At 38.9% G+C, this 25,416-nt stretch overlaps 1 protein-coding gene across 2 annotated transcripts in view; it reads left to right on the top strand.

The window, feature by feature from the left end:
- The window catches only part of LOC135704987 (netrin receptor unc-5-like), an 846,608-nt gene that overhangs the window by 420,498 nt on the left and 400,694 nt on the right, over positions 1 to 25,416 (top strand). For both annotated transcript variants that reach the window (XM_065226538.1, XM_065226537.1), the window contains one exon: positions 4,087 to 4,326. In XM_065226538.1, the coding sequence (XP_065082610.1) occupies positions 4,087 to 4,326 (240 nt within the window). The remainder of the gene's footprint in view (positions 1 to 4,086; positions 4,327 to 25,416) is intronic.

Here is a 25,416-nt window from a genome sequence, read left to right as displayed (position 1 = left end):
CTTGCCAAACCAGGAATTTCTTCGCAAATTTGGACATCTTCTGAGTGCGGACATGCTCCGGAACGCTGAACTTATCCTTGGCCGTGAAAAACAGGTTGCCGGGGTTCTGTTTGAAGTCGGCCTTCACATATGTTTCGTCGTCCATGATGCAGCATTCAACTTTCGTCAGCATGTTGAGGTACAACTTCCTGGCACGGGTTTTGGCGGACTTGTTCTGCTTCTCGTCGCGATTAGGGGCCTTTTGTACCTTGAACGTTCGAAGCCCAGCCTTAGTTTTGGCCTTCTGGACAAAACTTCGGCTTAGGTGCAGCTTCTTAGCCACATCCCTAACGGAGGCGTTCGGATTTCGGTTGAAGGCCCCAACTACGCGGTTGTGATTTTTGGTGTTGTACGGAATACTTTTTCCTTCACTTCTGGGCTTCCGATCGGTGGTCAACCGTTCCTCGAACCGCTTAATCACTCGCGACACCGTGGAATTCGCGATTCCCAACGTTTTAGCGATGGAACGATGCGAGAGATCCTTGTTCTCGTGATGAATGCGCAAGATTTTATCACGCACGAGCTGTTCTTTCGACTCCATTTCCGCGAGTTTTGATCACAGGACTTTAAAACTTGCAAGATGTAAATAATGCACTATGAACTAAATCCACCCAAATTTTCATTAAATTCTACCCAACGGTTAAAAAGTTAGAGCAATTTCATAGTGTGGCAATTTCATCGTGGACGCCCTTTATGCAATAAAACCCAGCAATTATTAATTTTATGCTAAAAATAATAAAAATACAATAGACATTTTTTGTAAGTATTATAATATCTATTGTAAATGAGACTTTTACAATAGAAAAGGGGGATTTTTAGATACCGTAAACATAAAAAAAAATCAATTTTTTCTCCAACAAATATCTTCTCAATTTTAAATGTTTTTTTTTTATTTAGTTGAAGATGCCAACTTTCAAATAACAGACTTTAAGTGTTCTTTTTGTATGATATATGAGGAGATGAAAGTATACCGTTGATATTTCGGTTAGAGTACAGCAGTGTTAAAATTATATGTAGAGAGTAGAAAGCGAGCAAAGACAACTTTGAGGAAGGTACGAATCGGGATAATCATCTCTCTTTACCAAACTCTCCCGTTGAAGAGGTATGGTGAGGGGTATACCTGATGATCACCGATTTGCTCATGTGCCGACGATGTTTGAAACAGTTATATCGATTGTACTGCACTCAAGTTGTTATCTGAAAGGAGGCATCTAGTAGTAGGTTTGTAAATTGCAACTATTGTAATGGTAAAGAGATTAACCCGATTCATACCTTCCCCAAAATTGTCCTTGCTCGATTTCTACTCTCTATGCACTATTTTCACACTGCCGTACTCAAACGGAACTATCAACTCTATACTTTCATCAACTCATGTATCGTATAAAATGACCACTTAAAGTATGTTATATCACTGTTAGGATCCAGAATAAGTTGATAATGTGAACACAATCAAAACAAAATGGAGTACATTGTGAAATGACTTACTTTAACAATACAATAAGATGGTTTAAAACTAAATGAAAGTGGTCAACGATGAAGTTCGTGATTTCGTATGTGGCAAAGCATAGAATGAACTCATCAATATTAGGCCTTCATGTGAGAGTAAGGTAACAAAATAGCGTAAAATGATGATTTATTTGTTTATATTATTTTTCTACTTTAATTTTGTGTGGCTAATTTTTGCTTGTTCCACCCTTTAAGGTGATACTCTAAGGAAACCTTAGCGTGAAACTTTGAAGACACAAATGGCAGCTTCCACAAAACATACAAATTTGAAATTGCTACTGCTTGTTTGCTATGCTACTACAAACAGAGAGTAGCTATTTCAAATTTGTATGTTTTGTGGAAGCTAACATTTGTGCCTTTGAAGTTTCACGCTAAGGCTTCCTTAGAGTATCACCTTAAGAACCTAAAACATATTCATTTCCAGTTAATTAAAAAAAACGAATCGAAAAAATAGGACATCTAGCGTGACTACACCCAACCGGGGGATGTAATATTCGCTTACAATTATGTGGGATTCATCATCAGAGGATGTAAGTGGAGACCGCATGAACCGAGGATGCGATGTACCTAGCTGCGGTCCAATGTAAGAAAATTGGAGACCAAACAATGTAGAGTGTATTAGTGAGGTAAATTAGTTATGTCGAAAAAAATAGGAAACAGACAGCCGACTGGACTCGAACCACGAACGTTGCGATTATCAGACCTGTGCTTTCTCCACTGCTCTCTCCATGCTTCTGAATATAAATAGCCTAAAAGCAAACGTGAAGCGCTCATTTTCTCGCATACTCAACTTCGTATGCTTTTTCTGCTGGAGAGATTCGAGATCGAGGCAAGTGTGTGCGTCGTTCTACAATGTTCAACAATGTGCGTCTTTCTACAAGCTTACTGGTATTGTCGAAAGCGTAGATAGAACACGAAATAAAAAAGACAAAAAACCATTACATCGCCTGCATGGTCAATTTCTAACATTCGTTGCGATGTTCATGAACAGAGGATGATAGGAAACGGAACTAACATTCGTTGTAATAGATTTTTGGTTTGCGTGTAGATTCCCTTTTATATAAGCTTCATATATCATTTTACGGAATTCAATTGATGTCCAAAGTTCGAGGCAAATGAATGTATTTGAATGTACGAAATGAATGTTAATGATTTTCCATGCCTGATTAAGAGTAGAAAAAAAAAAGTTTGACTCGCTAAAAGGCTGAAATGCCGAGAAAATCCTCTTCCGAAAAATATAGATGGCAATCTTTCAAACTGATGACTTTGAACCTAAAATCTAACCTTTTTTTAAATTCTTCAGAAACCTTTGCCCTAACACCCTTCCCTGGTTACCGCTCTGACAATGTCCACCCTATCGCAGGGAGCAAATACAAGGAAGACCTCCCGATTCTGAGTCCTACATTATGAGTGCACGCTATGCAAAGTGTCTGCGAATCCTACGCTTTATGCCATCTATTTCGTAGCCGATGTCTTCAACTCCACCACCACCACCACCATCAGGCCCCAGTGGTTCAACTTTGTTCTCGAAGAGACAAAATTCAATTACTGATGGCAATCATAAAATTACACAATGTATGGATGTACGCATATGCGCACACAGACCATTTCATACCAGACCGGGATTGTCGACGTCGTTTTTGCAAAATTCGATGGCGCTGCTAGAGCAGAATGTAGGATAAAACTTTTATTTACATCGCGAGAGTATGGATATTTTTATGTACTTTGTGTGTTCGAGAGTGTTCGTGATGGGACACGAAATGGCTGTTAAATGGAGGAAGTTATGGTTTGGAAAAAATGGTTTGTTCAATCGCTGTAACAAGAAAGTTCTGCAATGTATCAGCAGACTCGATGACCACTTTCTAATTCAATTAAGAAGGTTCATTTCAATAAAGCTAGATGGTAGAGATAGATTCAAATCAATTCCATTCCCCTGATCAACATGTGTGGAAAATCTGCTCTTAGATCCCATTCCCAGCAAATCTGCCATCCCAGTTAATTATGCAAAGTAATACGATCCCATCACATCAAGCAGTTAGGAACGGCATGAAGGTACGTTTCTATACACATTCATGGTCTTGTCCTAGCACCAGCTGAAAATTGTAAAGTAGGTATTTGCACGTTACTATCCCACATCCTCGTAATTTTATCGAACACCCAATCTATATATCGATCTCTTGGATTTTTTTTTTCACTTTTCAACTATGCATGTTTCCTACCGCTATCGTTCCCCAAATCCCACATCCGCCCGCAACCCACCCACTTGTATGCTCCCTGTTAACAGCCTGGCAGTAGGTCTCCCCTAGTTGCATTGCCTGTATTTATGTTTGTACAACCACATCGAGAGCCGGGTGATACCATAGACATTCAATACTCCAACTGAATTAAAGAAACCTTACCGGTAGAAGAGCACCCACACGGTAGCCACCGCCACCGTCACCTCCGACACGGAAAATGTCGGACGGGGGAGTGCGGGCGGTGCAGCCTGTGTGTATCCCATTTCTCCATCAACCTAATTTGCATAATTCAATTTTGTTGCAGCCGGCCGCTGGTCGCAGTGGTCCGAGTGGAGCGAGTGTGCACCGGACTGTACCCAGACGCGTCATCGGTCCTGTATCGGCGGACCGGTGGTGGCCTCATCCTCGTCCTCGGCGGCAGCTGCCCTGGTAGCGAACACGACCCTGGACAAGCAACCGTACGATGGTAGCACGATCAACTGCGTCGGCAAGAGTCTCCAGTCGGCCAAGTGTACCGGCGGAGCGTGCAGCTACAGCGTTCAAGGTAGGTGGACTCAGTTTGGGGATTGATTGATTTTTTTTTTTTTCGGGTGCGTATGAATTTTTGATAGAGGACTTGGAGTGAACTTGCGCCAGAATCGTTCCAATGCGTGGCAGCAACAATTTAGTTTTAAACAAATTGAACGGACTTGTTGTGCAATTGTGGTGGACATATCAGAGAAATGTTGTTAGTTTTTTTTAAAAAGTAAGTGAATGAATAGGATTTTGAATCTAATTTCCGTCCTACTAAGCATAACCAATAAAATGATTCTACCATAGTTGACTTCCAAATTAATTTACCTTTCAATACGTACCGTTGGATTTAATAATGAGTCACAAATTAGTTAGATATTGTAAGAAATCCTACACTGCTTCTTGATTGCAAATTCGTTCTACGAGTTTCAATTCCGTCCTAACGTATTGAAACGCCATTGGTTTTTCTAGGGTTTTCTTCGTTCTACGAATGCAGACAGAAAAAAATGGATTTGCTAGGAGAGCTTCTTTTGTTATGAGAATAATGAGTTTAAATATTCATACAACGCACTCGTATAGGCTTTGTGTTGAAGCTTATGAGCTAACGCATCGAAACAAATGTATTATTGATTTGTGTTCGGTGAAATCATAGATATTATTGATCATTCTACTCGATAGAATGGAAATGGGTGATTACGACGAAGTACCGCTCTACCCTATTCAAAATTAATTTTCTCATTCTATTTTTTATAAACATTGCAACAGTTGACTACTCATCAATCATATGGCAAAATTTAAAAAGCAATTCTTGTGAAATAACTTAAATCAAGACTATTTAGGGGCTGTTCATTAACTACGTAGACAGTTTTTTGGAATTCTTGACACCCCCTCCCTTTGCGTAGACAATTGTCCATACATTTTTTTTTTAATTTGCATGGGCCGTGGATAATTGAACAGCCCCTTACTGTCTGTCACCTGATGGACCAGGAAGGATATGTATTTGTATTTCTGGTTTTCAATTTTTATTTTGTAGCTATTTCTACGATGTTGAATTTTTAAAATTTGACCGTACACGACGCCGTTGACAAAACAATAGCCTAGCCACTCACTCCGGTCTATCAAGCAAATAGCTAATTAATTTAGCAATAATACACAATAGTAATGCAAAACTAATAGCACATCTGCTGTGAAATTGTAATCCGTAAAAGAATTGCCTATTTTGGAACAAATTTATTACATTTATTGCTAGATTTTCAAAGAAAGAGATGAGAAAAAATTTCATATTTTTCGATTTTTAGGCGCCATGATCTTGTCGTTTTATTGCACTAAAAAAAACAACACTGCGGTGGTCATCAAAAAACCTGATAATTTCATTAATTGAAAGGACTTACCTTTTTGTAACATGCTAGTCTAATAAATCAATGTCGCAATTTTCACTACAATTACTAATTTAGAAGATTGAACGCTATCTGCGCTTTATATTTATGGGCCAAACTTTAGGGACGTAATTTTGAGACGTGTATTTAATTATTTATGGCCTACGAAATGTATATGATGACCATATATTAGTATTGGTGAAACCATTTGCGTTACCGACGACTCTTCACTCCTGTTGGAAAATCCCATAAACAAAAGTCAGTTTCGAGATACACAGCGGATAGTTTTTTTACCCTTTCACTCCACTGAAAATACTGAAGGCAAAAATAGATGAAACGCGTCTACACGGAGATGAAAAAGTATCCAAAATTAAGTACTTTTCCCTCAATTCCCGGGTTCAGCCCAATAACCCAAATTTGAGTAAATTGCATGTAGTAGTTTCCATTCAACATCAGCAAAAAATACTTACTCTTAAGTATATTTTACCCAAAATTAAGTTTAATTTACATAAAATTTGAGAATATGCAATTTACTCAAAAGTAACTATATTGGGCTGAACTATATCATTGGATCGCATCTCTCGTTCCTTTTTTGACAAAAATAACGGGTGCAAGTGAGAGGCTCAACTCAAAATAGAGTAAAAAGAACTCAAATTTTGGAAGATATTTTTTCTCCGTGTACAAAGCATCTGTAACTCTTTAGTCCGGGGGAAGTCCTAAAAGCAAACGTCACTGAAGGCGCGAAACATGGCGACTTTTTTATTATTCGGTCGCTCTACCGAAAATTCACGTAGCCAACTGTCAACCTTTTTGTAAAAATTCCATGTCCGTAAGCGAACTAGTTTTCTAAAAGGGTGTATACCCGTACACGAAAAAACAAAACTACCCAACAGTTGAGTTATTTTATCTTAGTATTTAGAAATACCTCTGATGTTAAGAAATTCAAAACAGCTAGTGAGTACATAACACTACCATTTATAGCTAACACGAATGTTTACATTCGCCATGTATGCAGACATGGCACGAATTGATTGAAATTTTGAAATTTGCTATAAGCTACAATCGGTTCAGAATATTTTTATCTATCCATTGCAATAGAACCGCAAACTTCTCAAGTTTTGATGAGCATTGCAGTATTTAAAAAATCTTTTGATTCTGAAAATATTATGAACTGAAATAGAGTAAATTTTTGACATTGGGGGTTTGAAAATCAATCGAAAGTTTACCGGTTCGATTTTTTCCGGTGCGTTTTGATTTTTCGAATAGGAAGCCATCCACAAATTATGTAAGGGTTTTTGAATGATCATTCAATCCCCCTCCCGTCCTTTTAAGACTGTAAAATTTGCAGTTCGCAACCCTTCCCCCGAATTCTTTCTAAGATTTTAAAATTTTCAGAAGATCGTTAGATACCGATTTGGGTAAATTTGTACATGCATTTGCGTATTTAATGTATTTTGAGGTGTTTTGGCATTAAATCGCTTAAGATAAAATTATGTTTTAATTTTTCAACCCTCGTCTCCCCCCATTCCGTTACTAAATTTGTGGATGTTCCTAAGTGTTGGAAAAGAAATAAATAATCCAAGAAAATCTTTTTTTTTCCAACGATTTCATAGAAAATTAGCATGTAACAATACGCTTTCAATCTCATCGAAGAAAGTTGAACTCCCAACAAAACCAAAAGGTTGATTTTCTGCGGCTTTGAGTCCATCTTTCTGCGATGATGTCCCAAAAAAAATTAATTTACCCGTCCATATTCTCTAAAAAACTTGAGCGGTTACGGATTCCGAAGACGGTCGTTGGAGATCAGCTTTGGGCCTCGTATGACTGCCGGAAACAAGAAATAAATCAAATTCAAATAAATAAACCAGCTTGCTGCTGCGTATCATCAATTTCTGGTCAATACATAAATCCTTTTTGACCACTTGGTCGATCATAATATTACTATCTAATAACTAGTGAATTGGATCGATATTTCGACGCTTAGAGTTCATACCTCAAACCCTAAGGATTCAAACTCCCAGTTTATTGCGCGAGAATTAAAGCGATTTCATTACGTCGATTACGCAAACCGTAAGACTTCTTTTCATAATCATCTAGTCATCATTCACTGATCTTTAAAAAAAATAGCTTATAATTATAAAGCAAAGATTTCTATCGAAATTTTGACAAAATACAAATCAACAACATTACACCATAAGAAAATAGAGTCAACCAAAATGGAGAACTTATTATATTCTTTAATGTCCTTCACTGATAAAACATCAAAACGCCCTCTCATAACCATTAACAAGTGTAAAATTCTGAATTGATTCAATTTTTTAATGTTTAGAATATTTGTGAACATTCTCCATTATAGCAACATAATTTCAGCCGGTAGTGTACGGTTCATCCAGATATAATCCAGCTCACTGAACTGTTGCAAACATGTTAAATACCCAAGTAACCACCAAGCCCGCTAACTACCCGAAATCGCCCTTTTTGCGATATAAGGTAAATATAGGGTTTCCGAACTTTATATCAGTCGTATAGAAGCGATTAACGGGCTTGTTGGTTACTTGGGTAGTACGTTACAATAATGTAGCTATTTTTCAAGATATCATGAAAAGTTTACAACATGTATTTTTTACGTTGCAGATGAGTGGATATTAAAATAATCATTAATTATATTGAATATTGAACTACAACAACACCGCAACGATTTGTCAACATAACGTATTATCGATGGTATCCATGTTCGAGTTATGTTATATAAGTAGCAAATGCGTAGTTTGAACAATCATATAATTTGTAGAGTATGTGCGTGCTTTAAACGTCACTTGTCAGTAGTAATGTGACATCGAGTGGTAGTGACATCGGTGCAGCTCCTCCGCCAGCAGCCATCAGGTTTCTTCATTATGAGCCACTAGTTCTGGCAATCCACCCGCTATTTGGTGCCGTTTCCAGTTCGCCAGCAGTTCCGGCAAATACGAGCTCCGTCTCTAACGGATCCTCAACGGCCACATCTCCGTTCGGCGGTATCAACATATTTGCTGCCCCCAACTTACGCAACAACCAATCCATCGTCACCTCAGGCTTCTCACCGTTCTATTTAGCCCTTTGGAACACCCGGTCAGTTGAGAGACTACGGCCACGCGCTACGAGAGACAATCACGCTTATCACTACACCACCGAATCCGCTGAAGTTGAATTATATTTGAGTTCCGTTCACTCAAATCCGCAAAAACGCAGGTTACTCAACACAGCAAACAAATAATTTTGATATCACAGTGGATTTGAAGTGCATCCACTGTCGAAAATATGGTGTAATATTACTTGCCAAAAAGGACAAAATTATCATTGATGCTGTGTATGAACTGACATTACGCTGCTTTTACTGCATTTGTTTATTTTTGTGGGCATAAGTGGAGTGGAGTGGAGTGGAGTGGAGTGAAGTAAAATTAAAATTTATTTTTTGCTGTGAAGGACTGAGTAAAATTTTCCTCGATTTTCAAGGAAAAACTTTGCGTTTAGTGTCTTTTCGACAAAGTAAAATTTTCGTCGATTTTCTTCATATTCGAGCAGATTTATAAGGAAAAGCCGAGGGGGACGATTCTATCTACGATGCAGGAAAGATTTTGTTTTAATGTGGTTAGCTGAGTAGATAGAAAGAAGATTAAAGAGGATTTGAATATTTCGGGAATAGATGCGAGAAATGAAAGAAGATTCTTCGTAGATTGATTTGCTAGTGTGAAATTTTGACGCCCCCCTTGGGAAAAGCGAGGAACATACATTAGTCAGTCTATGAGTGACCAACGTTTTTGTGATTGTGAGTTAAAAACCATTCAATTTTGAGTCGGTTCCATCGGCCGTGCATTAAATTCCGATTAGACCTTTCGGACTATTACTTCTAGAGCAACATGTGACAATGTCCTAGGTGCCGAATGTAAACAATGGCGTTTAATCTTCGATTGCTCATGAATCACAACACGTCCACGCAAACTAACTACACCATTTGATAAAGCAAACTAATTCTACCACATGCTGCTGTTGGTTTTCCTGAATGAGTCTTAATCAGCGAGAAATTGACGTTTAAATACATTGTTTGCATTTGAAACATAGGCTCTTTTCACATGATGCTTTAGACTTGATTTGACAGTTCGTTATATGTGTGGTCGTGAGCAGAGAGGATGTTAAATAAGAGACGCGCGAAGACTGAAGCCAAAAGTTCCAATCGACCCGTCAAACGTGGTTCAAATCGAGCAATGTAAATAAACACGAGCGCTTCACGAAGAAAATCGTGGGAAGTATTGAGATTGGTGTTGAAATTAATTGTTGAGGTTGGTTGCCTTTATTGAGGAGATTTTCAGCCAGACGCTGCCCGTAAAAAAGAACGATGGAGGTACAATTACATGTTTTGTAACCATACAATAGAATTTATTGTATTTAATAAATCATATTTTTTTATTATTATTATTTTTATTATTATTATATTCACTTTAACACTCTTGGGTCATTCGTGACTTGCCCGGAGGTGAGATTTGAACTCGTGACTTTGGCGTGAGAGGTAAGGATGTTAACCTCTACGCCGGGGTCGCCCCATAAATCATACTATTCAAAACAAAAAAATAACCATATGATTTATTGTTTCTACAATATAGTCTATGGTAAATGGGGAAATCTACAATAGAACAAGGGGGTTGTTATGTATCTTAACCGTACAAAAAATCACTTTTTCCCGAACAAACTCGAGCCATTTACCAATCATTTTATTGTTTTTCTGTTGTTGAAAATTCATACTACATTGGACGTATTGTAAATAACAATATTTTATTTTCACTTGTATAATATACAGGGTGCGTGACGAATTTTTGCAGTAAATTTCAAATAGTAATTTCTCATGCTTGTGCATCATGATTTAGATATATTTGGCAGCACTGGATAGCTTATACTATTAGGTGTAAGATTTAAACAAACAATGTTGACTAAACATAAAGATGTCGAAACAAGAGAGCAATCTGTCAGCCGTTGTCGCTTTGTTGCGCGCCGGAGTATGCATGAAAGAAATAATTCGGTCGCTAAATGTGTTTGAAAGAACAGTGTATAATATTAAAAAAGGCTTGGGAAAGTGATAAGACTGAGCACTAGGGTGCTTCATTCTGAAAAAAGTGATGAATTTCTGATGGGCCACCCTCCAGTTCGATTCATAGCCCCAAAATATGAACCTGTGCAAAAATTGGTAAAGATTGATGAAGGTTTAGAGGTCGCGCCAATGATTTGAAATTTGTATGGGAATTACTATGGAAGAATTTAAAAAATCGCTTATATCGCTATAACTTTGCTTCTACTTGTCCAAATGTCGAAAAAATTTAGTATGTTATTGCTATGGCAATAAACAAAAAGCCTACAGTTGCTACGCTCAGTTTTGCAGCGTATCAAGAATTATAAAAATGTGAAAAAATGGCAAAATAGGGTAAATTGACAGATGAATATGTACAAGGCAACAACGCCAATTTCATCGCAACAACAACAGGCTTGTTGATCATTGTCATGACAACCACATATTTTTTTTTTCAACGTTTGGACAACTACAACCAAAGTTAGAGCAATGTAAACGAAAATCAATAATTTCCCATACTAATTCACCAAAATCTCCATACAAAATCCAAATCATTGGCGCGACCTCTAAACCTTCATCAATCTTTACCATTTTTTGCACAGGTTCATATTTTGGGGCTATGAATCGAACTGGAGGGTGGCCTATCAAAAATTCATCACTTTTTTCAAAATGAAACACCCTACTGAGCACCTGCTCATACTGCTAATAAAGCACAGAAATGGCTTACGGAAAATATTTCGTAAATTTGGGAGGAAGAAATTTGGCCCCCAAGCAGTCCCGATATCAATCCGTTGGATTATTTTGTATATGGCGTCGTCCAACGGGATACCAATAGAACCCCTCACACCACACTTAAGTCGCTAAAAGCTAAAATCAAGGCAGTGATGACATCTATGGATCGACACATTTTAAAACGTGCATACTGCAGTTTCCGGAAGCGTCTAACTACAGTCGTCGAAAGGGAAGACAATTTTTTTGAATAAATTTACTTACAACTTCCATATGTTGCGAAAGAAAATAAATCGCACAAAATTCATTGGTAGAATAACTAACTGGTGTATTTTTTCGCAAATATGCCATTTACTGCAAAAATTCATCACCCACCCTGTACATACAATAAGATCGATTGTTGACAATAGATTTTGTTGTGGTTTTATATTATTTTATGGTAATTGTGTGGTTATTTTTTTCCGGGCATGGTTAACTGTTGATATTTAAATAATTATAATTAAGTTTGCGTATGAATTGAAATTGGACAGGGAATATTATTGTTGTTCACCAGTTGTATCCTCGTTATGTTCTGATGAAATATTTGCTCCAGCACAAAGAAATACATCTATGCAGGCTCTGTTACAAAGATCGGTGTAATGTTTCAAGATATTAAAATTTGTGAAAGACTCCAAAACAGAGATTTCACTCATACATGATAGGAAGCTATAATCGCAGATTGAATAATTTTGTGCCACGCTCTGTGGAATATACCCTGTACTGTGGTATATTTGGTTTCACTCAGAGTTGTCAAAAATTGAGTCTTCAAATACTTCCATTGAATAGCGATACTACCGAAACGATTAAAAAGCATTAATTTTACCGTGATGCTGAAGCAGACGACAGTGGCTCAAATTAAATGTCACTTGAAGTAAACACAAAATTGCGGGTTGCCAAACCTTGCAGAACAAGAAATTAGTTGGCCGTGCAACCAGATTTACTATTACTCTCTCCGCGCGTCTCTTATATAACATCGTCTCTGGTCGTGAGATGATCTATTTACTTCTATTGATGCTTAAAGCATGGTGGTTTATATTATCTGAATCAACCGGAAAGAAAACACTGTCTCTTTCTTCCTCATCAGTTCTTACGCGAGAAATGAAAGTGACGTCAACAATGTGGTTACGTATGAATGTTAAGGAGTGAAAAAGAAGCGTAATTTCACATGCTGGATCTTTGTAGATCGAGGGTCATCTTCGATAGGCCGAAGTTGAATCCATTTTTAGACCCAATTTTAGTACAGTAGACCGACATTACAATCACTTACGTGGAGAGTTTTTATATTAAAATAGTGAGTTTTATAATTTTTGGTCGTGCTTAATTAATATCCAAATAATCAGAATATCTTAACTTGCATATTGCCGGTGAAATATCGTTTGCAGCTCAAATATAAGTACGAGGTTTTAAAAATGCATCGATTTTTCCGATGACATGAAACTGTTATTCGGTCTATTTCCTAGTAAAGTTGGAAGAAAATTTTTGGAGCGATTTACTTCAGCTAGGCTTATTTGTGTGATATAATACAGCAAACATGGTTAACTGGAAAAAAATGCTTGTTCCTCAAAAACATGACTTCTCCAGCAAAACGAGAGTTCCATTTCCAAACAACGTGAAACATATCATTTTACGCCATCATAATTGAAAGTCCCATTTGCCCGAAGCGAGTAACCGTCACCATCATTCCGGAGAATGATGCAATAAAAATCCTAAAGCAGGAAGCACTCTCCGAGCCAAAAGAAGTACAACAATACAACAAAAATCTTTCCACCTTCTCAGCTTTCAATACCCAAAGCAGCTCCGACGAGTGCCCAGCAGAAAGATCCGCTGCTTTATTTCGTTTAATCGTAATTTACATTATTCCCGTCCCCAGAAAATCCTCCACTTCGGCGTGTTTAAGAAGCACTTGACCTTTTCCATCTCGCCCAGCACAGCTCGGGGTTTAGATGGCGGGCAAGCCTTCTCGAAACCATCATCAAGCACCGGCAGGAATATTATATCACTTTCGCTCGGTGTAATCTCATTAAAATGGACAACGGAGCTCTTAACGAACACGGCTGCAGGCGCAAATTAAAAGCTCCGAGAATTGCCAACGTTATTTTTTGCTGCTTTCTCCTTTATAGGGTAGCAGAATGGCATTGGTACGGATGGGCCAAACGAAGATATTCAGTTGAAGATGGTGAATTTCTCCGACTCGCTCTTGGCGAGGAGATCCTAGACCAAGATTCAATTCCGGTGTCTGCTTCCCGGGAAGACATTTTATTACGGTTGCCAAATAGGATTTGTGGGGCATCGTTTAATTTTAAGGGTGTGCGCGCACGTGTAACTTGATTCTAATTGGTACGTTTTAATTATTTCGAATCTCTGCCAAACAAAGGGTTCGATAGATCAGTTTTCCGCATCGCTATTTGGCCAATCCTTTCCCATTAAGGAAGATTATGGGGGTATTTGTTTTGGGCCCTAAGAGAGGGGATGGCAAAAATATCGATAACATCTGTGCAGCAGCTTCGAAGGCGACGGATCAGGGTGGGACAACGTTTGGCAAACAGTTCGTCGTCCGTTGTCAGCTTTGCCATATAGGAAATCCACAAAAGTGCAAGTACGGGATTCTGGCACATGACGAAAGACTTGGCCCAGCGCAGAGCACATTTATTTATGGTAATGATTGTTTGTCAAACATATCCACAGTCGAGCCAAGTAAGCAAATTCTGTTTACAGATTGTTATGCTTCATTTAGAGCATTTTGTATCTGTTCGGTTCGGGTATAGGCGAGGGTGGACAACTCGTTCGCATGTCAGTATTTTCCACGAAATATTCAGAACTACCCTAAGCCTCTACTCATATGGCAGGATATATGTCTGCCACTTGCAGAACACGTTCATTAGGACCAACCATCGTAGGGACGTCCCACAGTAAAGTGCAGAAATCTTTCAGCAGCCAGTCAGTAGCAGCAGCAGCATCAGCTTCCGTTTAAGAAAAGACAAAAATTGTCCTCTTATCAAAACATTTCCATTAAGGATTTATGTACACGGGAAAATGCTTTCTGCTTCTGAAGCGCATTTCCCCTCTTTCCGCCGGATTCCGATCCGCCATCGACGATGTACCATTTTTTAATCCCAACCAATTTATCATTGAACGACCCACAGAAATGTCCTCTCCTCGGAGCAGCCAGCAATTGGACAATTCGTGTGAATGTTTGTGTCAACAATCGACAGCATCCCAATTAGAGTGCATTAATGGATCGTTTCGGAATAAGAGAAAGCCCGGCGCTGCTGCTGCTGCTGATGATGATGATGGTGGTAGAGGGTCGGTGAAATCCGTACGGATTTTTTGTGTTCGCCAAAATCGCAAGGGAGTGAAATCGCATGGAAAGCAACCAGCAGGACCTACACCATCCCGATTGGTAGCCCTATCTATTGGAGCGAGGACGGTGGCGACGGGAAAAGTGTTTACCCAAAAAATTATGCAAATGAGTGATAAACGTTGCCATAAATCAACGGGACACGCTCTTTCCGTTCCATCCGTCCGTCCAACCGTGGTCTGGTCGTTGCTCGCCGTAGTCGTTGGATGGTTGTAGACATCATGATGGTGATGTTGATGATGATGATGTGATGCTGGTCGTCGTCGTATGTCCAGGGTGAACGTTCGTCCGGATGTCATCAGCAGAAAGTGCTATCTGATGAACGAGTGGGTGGGCTCGGAAGATGGGCGAAAGTTCTCTATCGCTCGGTGGACAGGGTGTCCATTCACTGGAGGATGTTATTGTGCTCTGAGTGCTTTTAAGAATTTTATTGCTTTGGTTATTAATCTAGACACAGAGGAAAAAAATCTTCAACTATCGAATGTCTTCCACACAGCGCAATCGATTCGTAATCAGCTCCTTATCATCATCCTAAAATTAAAGTCCCCATTTCATCACCATCCGATCAATAATACTCTAGAGCCTAGACGAACTTCCCGAGCCGCATTTACTACCTTCATATGTGTTCCACCTAGTGTTGCTAAATCGCATGGCACAATAATTTAAGATGATTCTACGTCAACGACTTTATAGCAGGAGCCGATTCCGTTCCTGAAACCATTCAGCTCAGCAACGAATTGACGAAGCTGCTAGCTAAGGGAGGGTTTCTAAAACGCAAATGGACATTGAACAAGCCTGTAGTTCTCGAAGGTTTAGAAGCTGATCGCATAGGAACCCAATCGAATATCCAGTTCGACTCAGACGCGACCCAAGTAACATTGCAAGATTTACCTGGGTATCAACTTGTTCCTGGGGTGATGAAATACCGGATACTCTGAAGCAAAATTGGGATGCATTCTACCATGAATTTCCAAAACTATCCGGCTTTCGGGTTGATCGCTACGTATTCTAGCCGAACTCCGAAGTTCAACTCCATACCTTTGTAGATGCATCGTGGACTCAGAAGGCAACGTAAGAACCGAGTTGCTGGCTGCAAAAACCCGTGTGGCACCCCTTAAGGTGATGCCCTGTAGCGTCCTTTTTCGTGTTACACTTCGCAATTTCAAATACCCAATCAATTCGAGCACACAAATATCGATGCAGCAAACCGTTAACTACACACTAAGAAATTATTATTTTTACACGAAAAGTAATTTAGCTTTGACGTAAATCATAGAACGTAAACAAACATGGCATGTAAAATTAAGTGTCCAGAATCTGAAACATATGCAACTCGACGAAAAGTGCGTTTGATTTAATTGATTTTCTCGTCCTTTTCAACTGATTCTTATGCCAAAAGGGCCGCTTGCATGTGTCTTTCTAAGGGCACTTAAAAATAAATGTCTTTTTCATAGTATGTACTTTAAAAATGAACACCATAGTCGAATATGCAATTCTTTGCTTCACCGACAACCATTGTAAGGCGTCTAGCATCAAAGTTGAGGAAGTGAATCTATTGCATCTCAAAATCAAACGCATTATTTTATCCTGCAAGTGCTGTAATCTCCATAGTTGTGTTTCATAGGCCTGAAATAAAATGGAAGGGCAAAAGTCTAGACGACGGGAGATGATTGATTTGTATAGCTGTATTTTACTGGCAATAGTTAAATGGTTTTTCAGTCGATATAGTATTCCATACTTCTTGGCAATTTTCTTGATGACATTGTCAATGTGAGAGTTGAACTTAAGTGTGTCATCAATAATCACGCCAAAATATTAAATCTCCCGAACGCGATCAATAGTCTCATCATCAATTACAACAGAGACGTTCTCATTTACTCGATTCCGTGAAATTACCATAAATTTAGTTTTACTTGTATTCAATTTCAACTGCTTATACTTCAACCATCTACTTGGAGAACGCAAATCTTCATTCGAGTGTAAAACGGCATCATCTAAATCCTTGGCTACAATGAATAATACAGTATCATCTGCATAAAGATTAATATTGCAAAATCGTTAAACTCTTCGCAAATCAGTAGTATACATAATAAATAACAGGGGTCCTAATACACTTTCCTGGGGCACTCCAAGATTATTCCCCATGGAACTGGAAACAGAATCATTAAAAACAGTCCGTTGAGTTCTGTCCGAAAAATGGCTTTCAAGTCATTTATATGCAGTGTTCGTAATTCCAAAGCGATTGACTGATCTTAACAATAAGGGCCTTGAAATTGTTTCAAAAGCGTGTTTTATATCCAAAAAAATCAGCAACAATCGTATCTTTACGCTCCAAGTTATTTTACACTTCGCTAATACCAAATTCAACGCGATTTAACAAGAATGACCTTCCCGATATCCCGATTGTTCTGGTATCAACAAACTATTACTATTTAAATCCTCCTACAGCTGCATCGCAGCTCAACCAACAATCAATACGAAACTAACGATTTTAAATTGGCTCACTACTTGACTAGCCTATTGGTCCCAAGCAAATCGATTAACGTACCCCATTCCAGTCAAAATTCTAGTACCACACTATGTTTGTTTTGATTCGCTATGAAAGTTTGACAGATAAAATGAGGGGTTAGTGGATTTTCCTATGTTTCGAGGGGTGATTCGACTAGCTTCGGACCGAAGATAGTACCAGAGCTGAGCCAAAAAGTTGAGCACGTTTCTTCGGGACCTACTTGTCTTAGAGTTACCTCTACGGCTCAACTACTTGGCCGAATCATCGAAGTTTTGGACATGAACATCACTGGCTCCTTTCTCTGGTCCGATTCTACGGTGACGCTGCAATGGCTGCAATCCCCTCCAAGTACATGGGAGACATTTTTCCCAAATAGAGTGTCATAAATTCAGACAACCACGCACGGCGCACGAAGCAGGCTCTCCAAACACCGCGGATTTGCTGTTCCGTGGAATACAGGTTGAAGACTTTCTACAGAATGCACACTGGAAGAAAGGACCGGTCTGGCTATCCGGTACTGAAAATAATTAGCCTATTTCCAAGCAGAGCGACACACCGGAAGCAAATAGTGAGCGCTAGATTGTAATTACTGCCGTAGTCAGAACTGAGCACAAGTACAACCCGATTTTTTCTCATTGGTCTCAACCCTAGCATGTCGCTAACCATCGAGCAGCTTTCGTTCGCCAAAACCAAGCTAGTTTGCCTCGCCCAAGCAGACTTTTTCCATGAGGAGCATTGAGATCTCCAGTAGAAACGTCCACTGAAAAGGCGATCTTCCGTACGGTCTTTGAACCCATTTCTAGACAATCAAGGTGTGTTGAGGGTGGGTGGGCGACTTAAATTGGCAGAACGGTCTTACGAATCAAAACAGCCAGCCCTACTCCCCCTTCCATTCCCTAATTTTTCATAATGCCGCTTCGCTCGTGACTATTCAAAATGTGATTCATTCAAACATTCTTCTTCTTCTTCTTCTTCTTCTTCTTCTTCTTCTTCTTCTTCTTCTTCTTCTTCTTCTTCTTTGCATTTCAAGCTTATTGCTTATTGAGTGCTCTCATTTTAGTGATCTAGATGCACTTCCAAAGTTATTAATTGAGAGCTTCCGATACCATTTTTGCATTGATATAATTGTATGGCAAATCCAATCATACTCTATGCCCAGGGAAGTCGAGAAATTTTCCAGCCAGGAAAATTCCTAGAGCGGACCGGGAATCGTTAAGGAGGGGTATTTTTTCTATGGTGCATTTAATCTGGGGATGGGGAGTACTCCAAAGTGCGTGGTGGATGGTGCTGTCCACCCATCACTGTTTCCCTACTGTTCAATTTAGCTAATTTTATTTATTGTTTTTGCTCCGGTGGTGGTTCATATTTTTCTTTGCTTAAAATCCCTTTGGAATTTCAATCCAAATTTGATTTTCTCGGTATTCTTTTCGGAATTATCTTGAAACTATCTGCAGGATTCACTATAAATTATTCGCAAAATTTGGAATACTCTCCAGAAATCCTTTGGAACTGTCCTCAGAATTCAATAGCCTTGAGGTTCTTCTCGGATTTCTTTAGAACTCTCCTAAGAGCTCTTTTGAAATTCATTTCAGAAGTCCACTGGAGATATACTTAGAACTTTTCATTATTTTTTCTTAGAACACCTTGGAACTGAAATTCTTTTAGAATTTCAGAACTTTTTCCCGGAATGAGCTAGAAATTATCCTCGGATTTCGCTTGAAATTTTGCTTAAAATCCCTTTGGAATTTCACTGAAAATTTGATTTTCTCGGAATTCTTTTCAAAATTATCTTGAAGCTATCTGCAGGATGCAATAGAAATTATCCGCAGAATTTTCTTTGAATTCTCCCCAGAAATATTTTGAAACTGTCCTAAGAATTCAATATCCTTGAGGTTCTTCGCGGAATATTTTAGAACTTTTTTTTTGTCCGATCACCTTGGAGCTTAAATTTCCCTAAAGTTTCAGAAAAATTTACTCTGTATTCTCCAGAAATTCTTCCCAAAATGATTATCATCAGAATTTTCTTAAATCTTTCCTCAACATCCCTTTGGAATTTTATTCAAAATTTGATTCTCTCGGTATTCTTTTAGAAATTATCTTGGAACTATCTGCAGGATTCATCAGAAATTATTCGCAGAATTAACATGGAATCATCCCCAGAAATCTTTCCTTTTGGAACAGTCCTCAGAGTTCAATACCTTTGAGTTTCTTCTCGGAAGTCAAGTTTAAGTTGTCAGTCCATAAACCAAAATGTTGTATTTTTTCTACCAGAAATGTTTAATAAAGCTTGCCCCTACATTCACCAGAACTGTGCAATTTTTAGATCAGGAATTTTCAATTAAGTTTGCCCCTCCATGCAGCAGATAGTTGCAAATCATACATCAAGTAATTTAAGACCAGAAAATTCCAATTTACCAGAATGGTGTAAATTTTCCACCGTTAATGTTCAATAAAAATTAGTTCTCCAATCGATATCCTTTTTCCAATTTACACCAGACATTTTCAATATAGCTGGCTTCTCTCATCATCAGAATGTTGCAGATTTTCCACAAAATAAATCTTGCCCCTATTCAAAATGGTGCAAATTTTACACCAGAAGTTATTATTAAAATTTGTTTTTCTATTCAGCAGAAGGATGCAAATTTAAGACCAAGCATTTTCCGAAAATCTTGCCCATTTGTTCACCAGAATGGTGCAGATTTTCCACCAGAAATTTTCATTAAACCTTAATTATAAATAAAACTTGTACCTTCATTTACCAGAACAGTGCATGTTTTCCACCAGTAATTTTCTGTTCATTTTATTTATCAGAGCGATGCAAATTTTTCACTTAAAAATTAAATAAAGCATGGTCTTCCATTCACCAGAACGGTGCACCAAAAATTGTTAGTGAAGTTCGTTTCACCATGTACCTTTGTGGTGCAATTTTCAGGCTTTGCCTCTTCTTGCACCAGAATGGTGCAGATTTTCCACCATAAATTTTCAATGATTTGCATTCATCAGAATGATGCAAATTATGCACCAGAAAAATGAATAAACCTTGCTTCTACATTCACCACAGTGTTGCAAACTTTCCACCAGAAATTTTCAGATAAATGTGCACCTCCAAATTTTAAGCGTCATTCAATTTTTCCACCAGAGTTATTAATTTTGATTAGTCCCTCCATGCACACCCTTGATGATATTTTTACACTAGAAATATTCAATAAAAAGCTTTTTTCACGAAGGTGAATTTTTTCAACCTTAAATTTGCCCTCCATGAACCACCTCGAAAAAAATTACACCAGAAATGTGCCAAATGTGGCCAAAAAATTTCATTGAAGTTTTTCCCTTCATGCACCTTTGTGGTGCAATTTTCAGGCACCATCTCAAAGGAATTGACGCATTAAAAGGTTTTCAGTGCCCTTATATTATGAAATGAAGATTCAACTTCAAATCAAATTATCAAGAAATCAAGTTATTTTATATTCTAATTTTTTAAACGTGAAAATAAAAATCTTATTTATAAAAGGGGGGGGGGGCAATTGTACTACCTTGCCCCACCCTGTGCACGCCAGTGCCCAGCCACCTCCAGCATGTTCTTGCTTTGTAGCTGCGCCTTTACCGACTGAGCTAAGGGAGGTCCTCTGAGAACTAGTGTGTTAGGATTATTATTTGAACCTGTTGATACTGGCAAAATGAAATTAAATAAAAGTAAAATAGGACCAAGATTTGACTTTCCACAAAACGTAGATTGTCAGCTTTCAAAACCAAAAGCTAATGGTGCTGAAACGATTATTTGACGGTTTGTTTTAATTTTTATGTCAATCTTCGAAAACATTGCTGTGGTTTTAGATTTCATAAATTTCGTTCGTTATCTTTCTCATCTCAAACAGTTTTACTCTTAAATCTAATCTAATCTAATCTAATCTAATACAATCGCAGCCAGTACGAGAAAGCATCCTGGAAAATCATTAGGTTAGATAAGACCTAATCATTTTTCTTGTCAACATTGATGTTTGCAGCATATCTGAGATATGACATAAACATCAAAACGGCCAGGCCTACTGCGTTGCATTTGCCGCAAAGATGATTCTGTGAAAGGATTCTGTGAAAGGATTCAAGTTCAAATAAACCGAGGAGGCACCATATTCGAAGCAGTTCCTAAATCGACGCACTCCATAATGTTCGACTATTTTAAATAATTATTTTTGAAATGTTGCTTCTGCAAATATTAGCTTCAGTGCTCCAGGGGGATGATGGTGTTACAAGGTTTAAAAAAATATATTGTCAAAATAGACGAGTGCGTCATCATTAGGAACGCGTCAAATATGGTGCTGGCATGGTATATCGTGAATCTTCAGGGGTGGAAGGATGCGTGAAAATACCGTACCAAACGCTCCGAGCTAGGTTATGAGTGAAAGTAACAGTAATATGCAACGTAATGAATGCTATATAAAATACAGTGTAATGGAAGGATCTCACCAAATGCCTCCAATGTTAACCAAATTCACGATTTCCATTTGACGTTTGTCAGTTGTAAGCTTCTCTCTGGCACTTGAAAGTCCTACCTCGGCAACATGATCGCACTGCACGATGGGACGTTGGGGGCTTGGTGGCTTGACAGCAGCTCCTGGAACAAGCTGGGGGATATTGTAGGTCCTGCAGACCGTCGATGTACATACACTCCGTTGCTTCCGTTGCTTCCGTTGCTTCCGTTGCTGATGATTGGCCATTTGCGCCAGGAATTGAGCTGCTCGTGAAAATAACATCTTGAATCTCGGTGTTGGTGGTGACCCAGAACCGGGCAATCGAATCCAGGTCCATCTATGGTAGTTGTTGACCGGATCAGCACCCAAGTATAAATATAACACAGGTCATCACTGGAATTTCGAATCGCGGAGAATATGCTAACGAGGCAAACTATCACACATAAATTATTATTTTAAATTTTTCCAAATTTTCAAATACGACAAAGACAACAAACGTCCCAAAGCAAACAATTTAACTCTAACATTACAAAATAAATTGATTATTTTAGTGAAGGATATCAAAATGACTGTGAACTTCAATCTTTCAGAGAAAAAGAATGATGTTCATTGCTACTAAATGTGTATCCGCACACATGAAAACCCCAAAACGATGGATCGACATCCTTTGCCGTTAGTTCCATGAACGGGACCGTCATGTAACTGAATCAATTTTCGTAATTAATCATCGATCGTAATCCATTTGTTACTATCACACCGCGTCACAGTATTTTTACATCGACAAATGTTTTTGCCCGCCCCTGGTTTCCACTGCCATCCGATGCGAGTGCAAAATAATTCGTCACTGCCTTGAACCGGCGCCAGCATCATTATTCTTCGAAATGACACACTTGTTACGTAAGCGAACACACGCAGAACATGCACATGGCCTCCCGTCCCAAATGTTGGCACCGTCCTAGCAGCAGTAGCAGCAACACTCATCAAAATCGGTCAAAATAATTAATGATGCGAAAAAAGAAGCGGGCTGGCATGGCTCGTAGAATGATTTCATTCCCTTGTTACGAGCGTAACGTTTCTGATGCCGCGGCTAGTGTGTGTCATCAAATCACTTTCAGAATCCATAAATTCTCGACTGTATGGCTTTTATTACTTTTATTAATCCACACTTCCGCATTCTTCGTGGCATGCCGGAAGAGATGAGGCACTCTACTCGTTTGGTTCCGTCATGCGGGTGATGGCTTCCGTTTTTGGTTTCGATCCGATGTGATAATGGATTTGACAACGACCCATTTCCACCAATATCCTCTTCGGACGGATCCTAGCGAAAAAGCACCCTCACTTGACTTGATTCATGCAGGACGATTCGTTCTTCGTTGTCCTGTCAGATAAATACAAGTGGAACAAATCCAGATGGATGCAGTAAACGGATGGCAGTTGATGAACTGTGATTATTTATATGCATGCTAATGGTTGGCAGCATTCGTGCCTGGCTTCAATCGGGGGCAACCCTCCATTAGATATTTTATTTTCTCTGTTTATCGAAGAGATTTGTTTCACTTTGTGCTCCAAACGTATCCTGAGTCGAATCGCGATCAAGAGGGAGAACGTGTCAATTTTGACAGGATTTATCTGAAACATTCTCACTGCTCATCACTTCTCTTGAAGCAAAAGAAATCCGACACACTTTTCCTCGAAAAAGAAGGAAGCATTGGAAGAACTTTTCCCGACCAAAAAAAAAAGATGATAAATTGGCTTTTATTCAAATTGTTTTATATTTGAGGTTGGCGAACTTACAGCTGGCTGCTTTCGGTACAGCATAAACATAAATGTATCATAACCCCAAGGATATTTATGATCCGAGGTGCTCTTTTGAGTGTTTTTATGGCCAGCACCTTACACGGATCCAAATGTCTTGAGAGATGGGCCGCTCTGAGCTTCCTGTGAGTGAAACTTTGTGTACTCTCGTCAACCACAGTCAACCGAAGTACTCCGAGGAGGGTTGGGGTGGAAGCAAAATTGAATAATGACATCAATACACAAACGCCGCGAGGGTTGATTTCGTTACGCTTCGACCGTAAAGTACACACAGACCGAGTAACGTTTGTACAGTTTGTGTGCAGAGGTTACATTTGAACCATACGTGAAGAGGATGCCCTGGAGGCCGACAACGATGGAAGTCACCACAGGAAGGAAGGAAGCTGGCTTGTGTGTGTGTGTGTGGTTGAATCAACCAGACTTTAGCAAATGGGTTCATCAAATATTCAAATGTGGTGGGATTCTACGTCACTGACAGGGTTTGTCAGGTGATGGCTGGTCAGGTGGGAACAGAAGATGATGCCGCAAAGGGGTGTATTGTTTCGACGAACACTTTTACCATTCTGAAATAGGTAGAAGGTTACAATGTTGTCACTGAATGTGCTCTGCTACCGGGTTAGTATGAACTCTGAGAATGGATTCAGTTGACATGGACTTACGAAATGGAATGGATGGATTTTACCACTAGTTGATTTTGATTTGCAGTTTTAGCCATGCAAAAAAATTGTTTATTAGAGCAATCGTGTTTCATTCATAGAGAAGGGTGGGGCAATAGCTTGAGTGAGGCAAAAGTTCTTTTTGAAATTTTCGAAGCCCCTGCAAAACAAAACTCAGTGTTTTGACACTTGCGTGGTAGCAGTGTTGGGAAAATATCAAAAAATCAAATCTCACTAACGCCCAAGATCACGCTTGATTTTCGAAGATAAAAATCAACAAGCAAACAACTGCGGTTGATTTTTCAAGCTGTGATATCGCAGCTCGGAATATCAAGCTCACAAAACTTACCAACTGCAAATCTCACCAAACTGTGGTGAGATTGAGTTTAATGATTTTTGCTTTACTCCCGAATGCAACCGAAACTTCCATAACGGCTTGCAGCAGTCCCTTCGCGTCTGCCATCGGTGAAGATTAAAAAAAGATAGCAAACTATGCTTTCTCTTTCTAAGAAAACGATATGCAATGGAATCATTTTTGTGTCGAGTTAACTCTTTTCTTGATTTTTGCACGTTGTGAATAGTCTCGCAATATCAAAGGAGCTTGTTAAATCAATATCAAGCATGATATTTTGTTCCAATATCACGCGTGATATTGCGAGCGCATGAGAGCGGAAACATATGAATTGATTTCTGATTTTGCCAACACTGCTTGCTACACAGTTCGAAAAAGTAGTGTAAATTTCTGTTCAATATAATGCACATAAATGGAGCGTCACATATCATATACGTTTACATTATATATCATGTAAATTTCTGACACATTTCATCGAGGGTTAACCAAATCATATTCTTTTTATTTCGAAATAAATCCCCTTTGGAATCTGCTTTAAATGCACCGTCTTCTTCTCCAGCCCATAAGCCCCGATCGCACCAACCCTGAATGAATCTAAGTGGCTATTCTTTCCAACCCTTATCAAAGACTATCCCTAATCATCTACGACAGAAGCACATTCCGATACTCTTCGTATGATGTTCCCAACCAACGAATTTCAATCATTAGATCTAGACCTCAATT

Source organism: Ochlerotatus camptorhynchus, unplaced genomic scaffold (genome assembly GCF_037179485.1).
Source record: "Ochlerotatus camptorhynchus isolate MF236.1 unplaced genomic scaffold, CSIRO-AGI_Acam_v1.1 ptg000255l, whole genome shotgun sequence".
NCBI classification, from domain to species: domain Eukaryota; kingdom Metazoa; phylum Arthropoda; class Insecta; order Diptera; family Culicidae; genus Ochlerotatus; species Ochlerotatus camptorhynchus.
The sequence above is the reverse complement of the archived record's forward strand: the minus strand, read 5'-3'. Positions and strand labels throughout refer to the sequence as shown.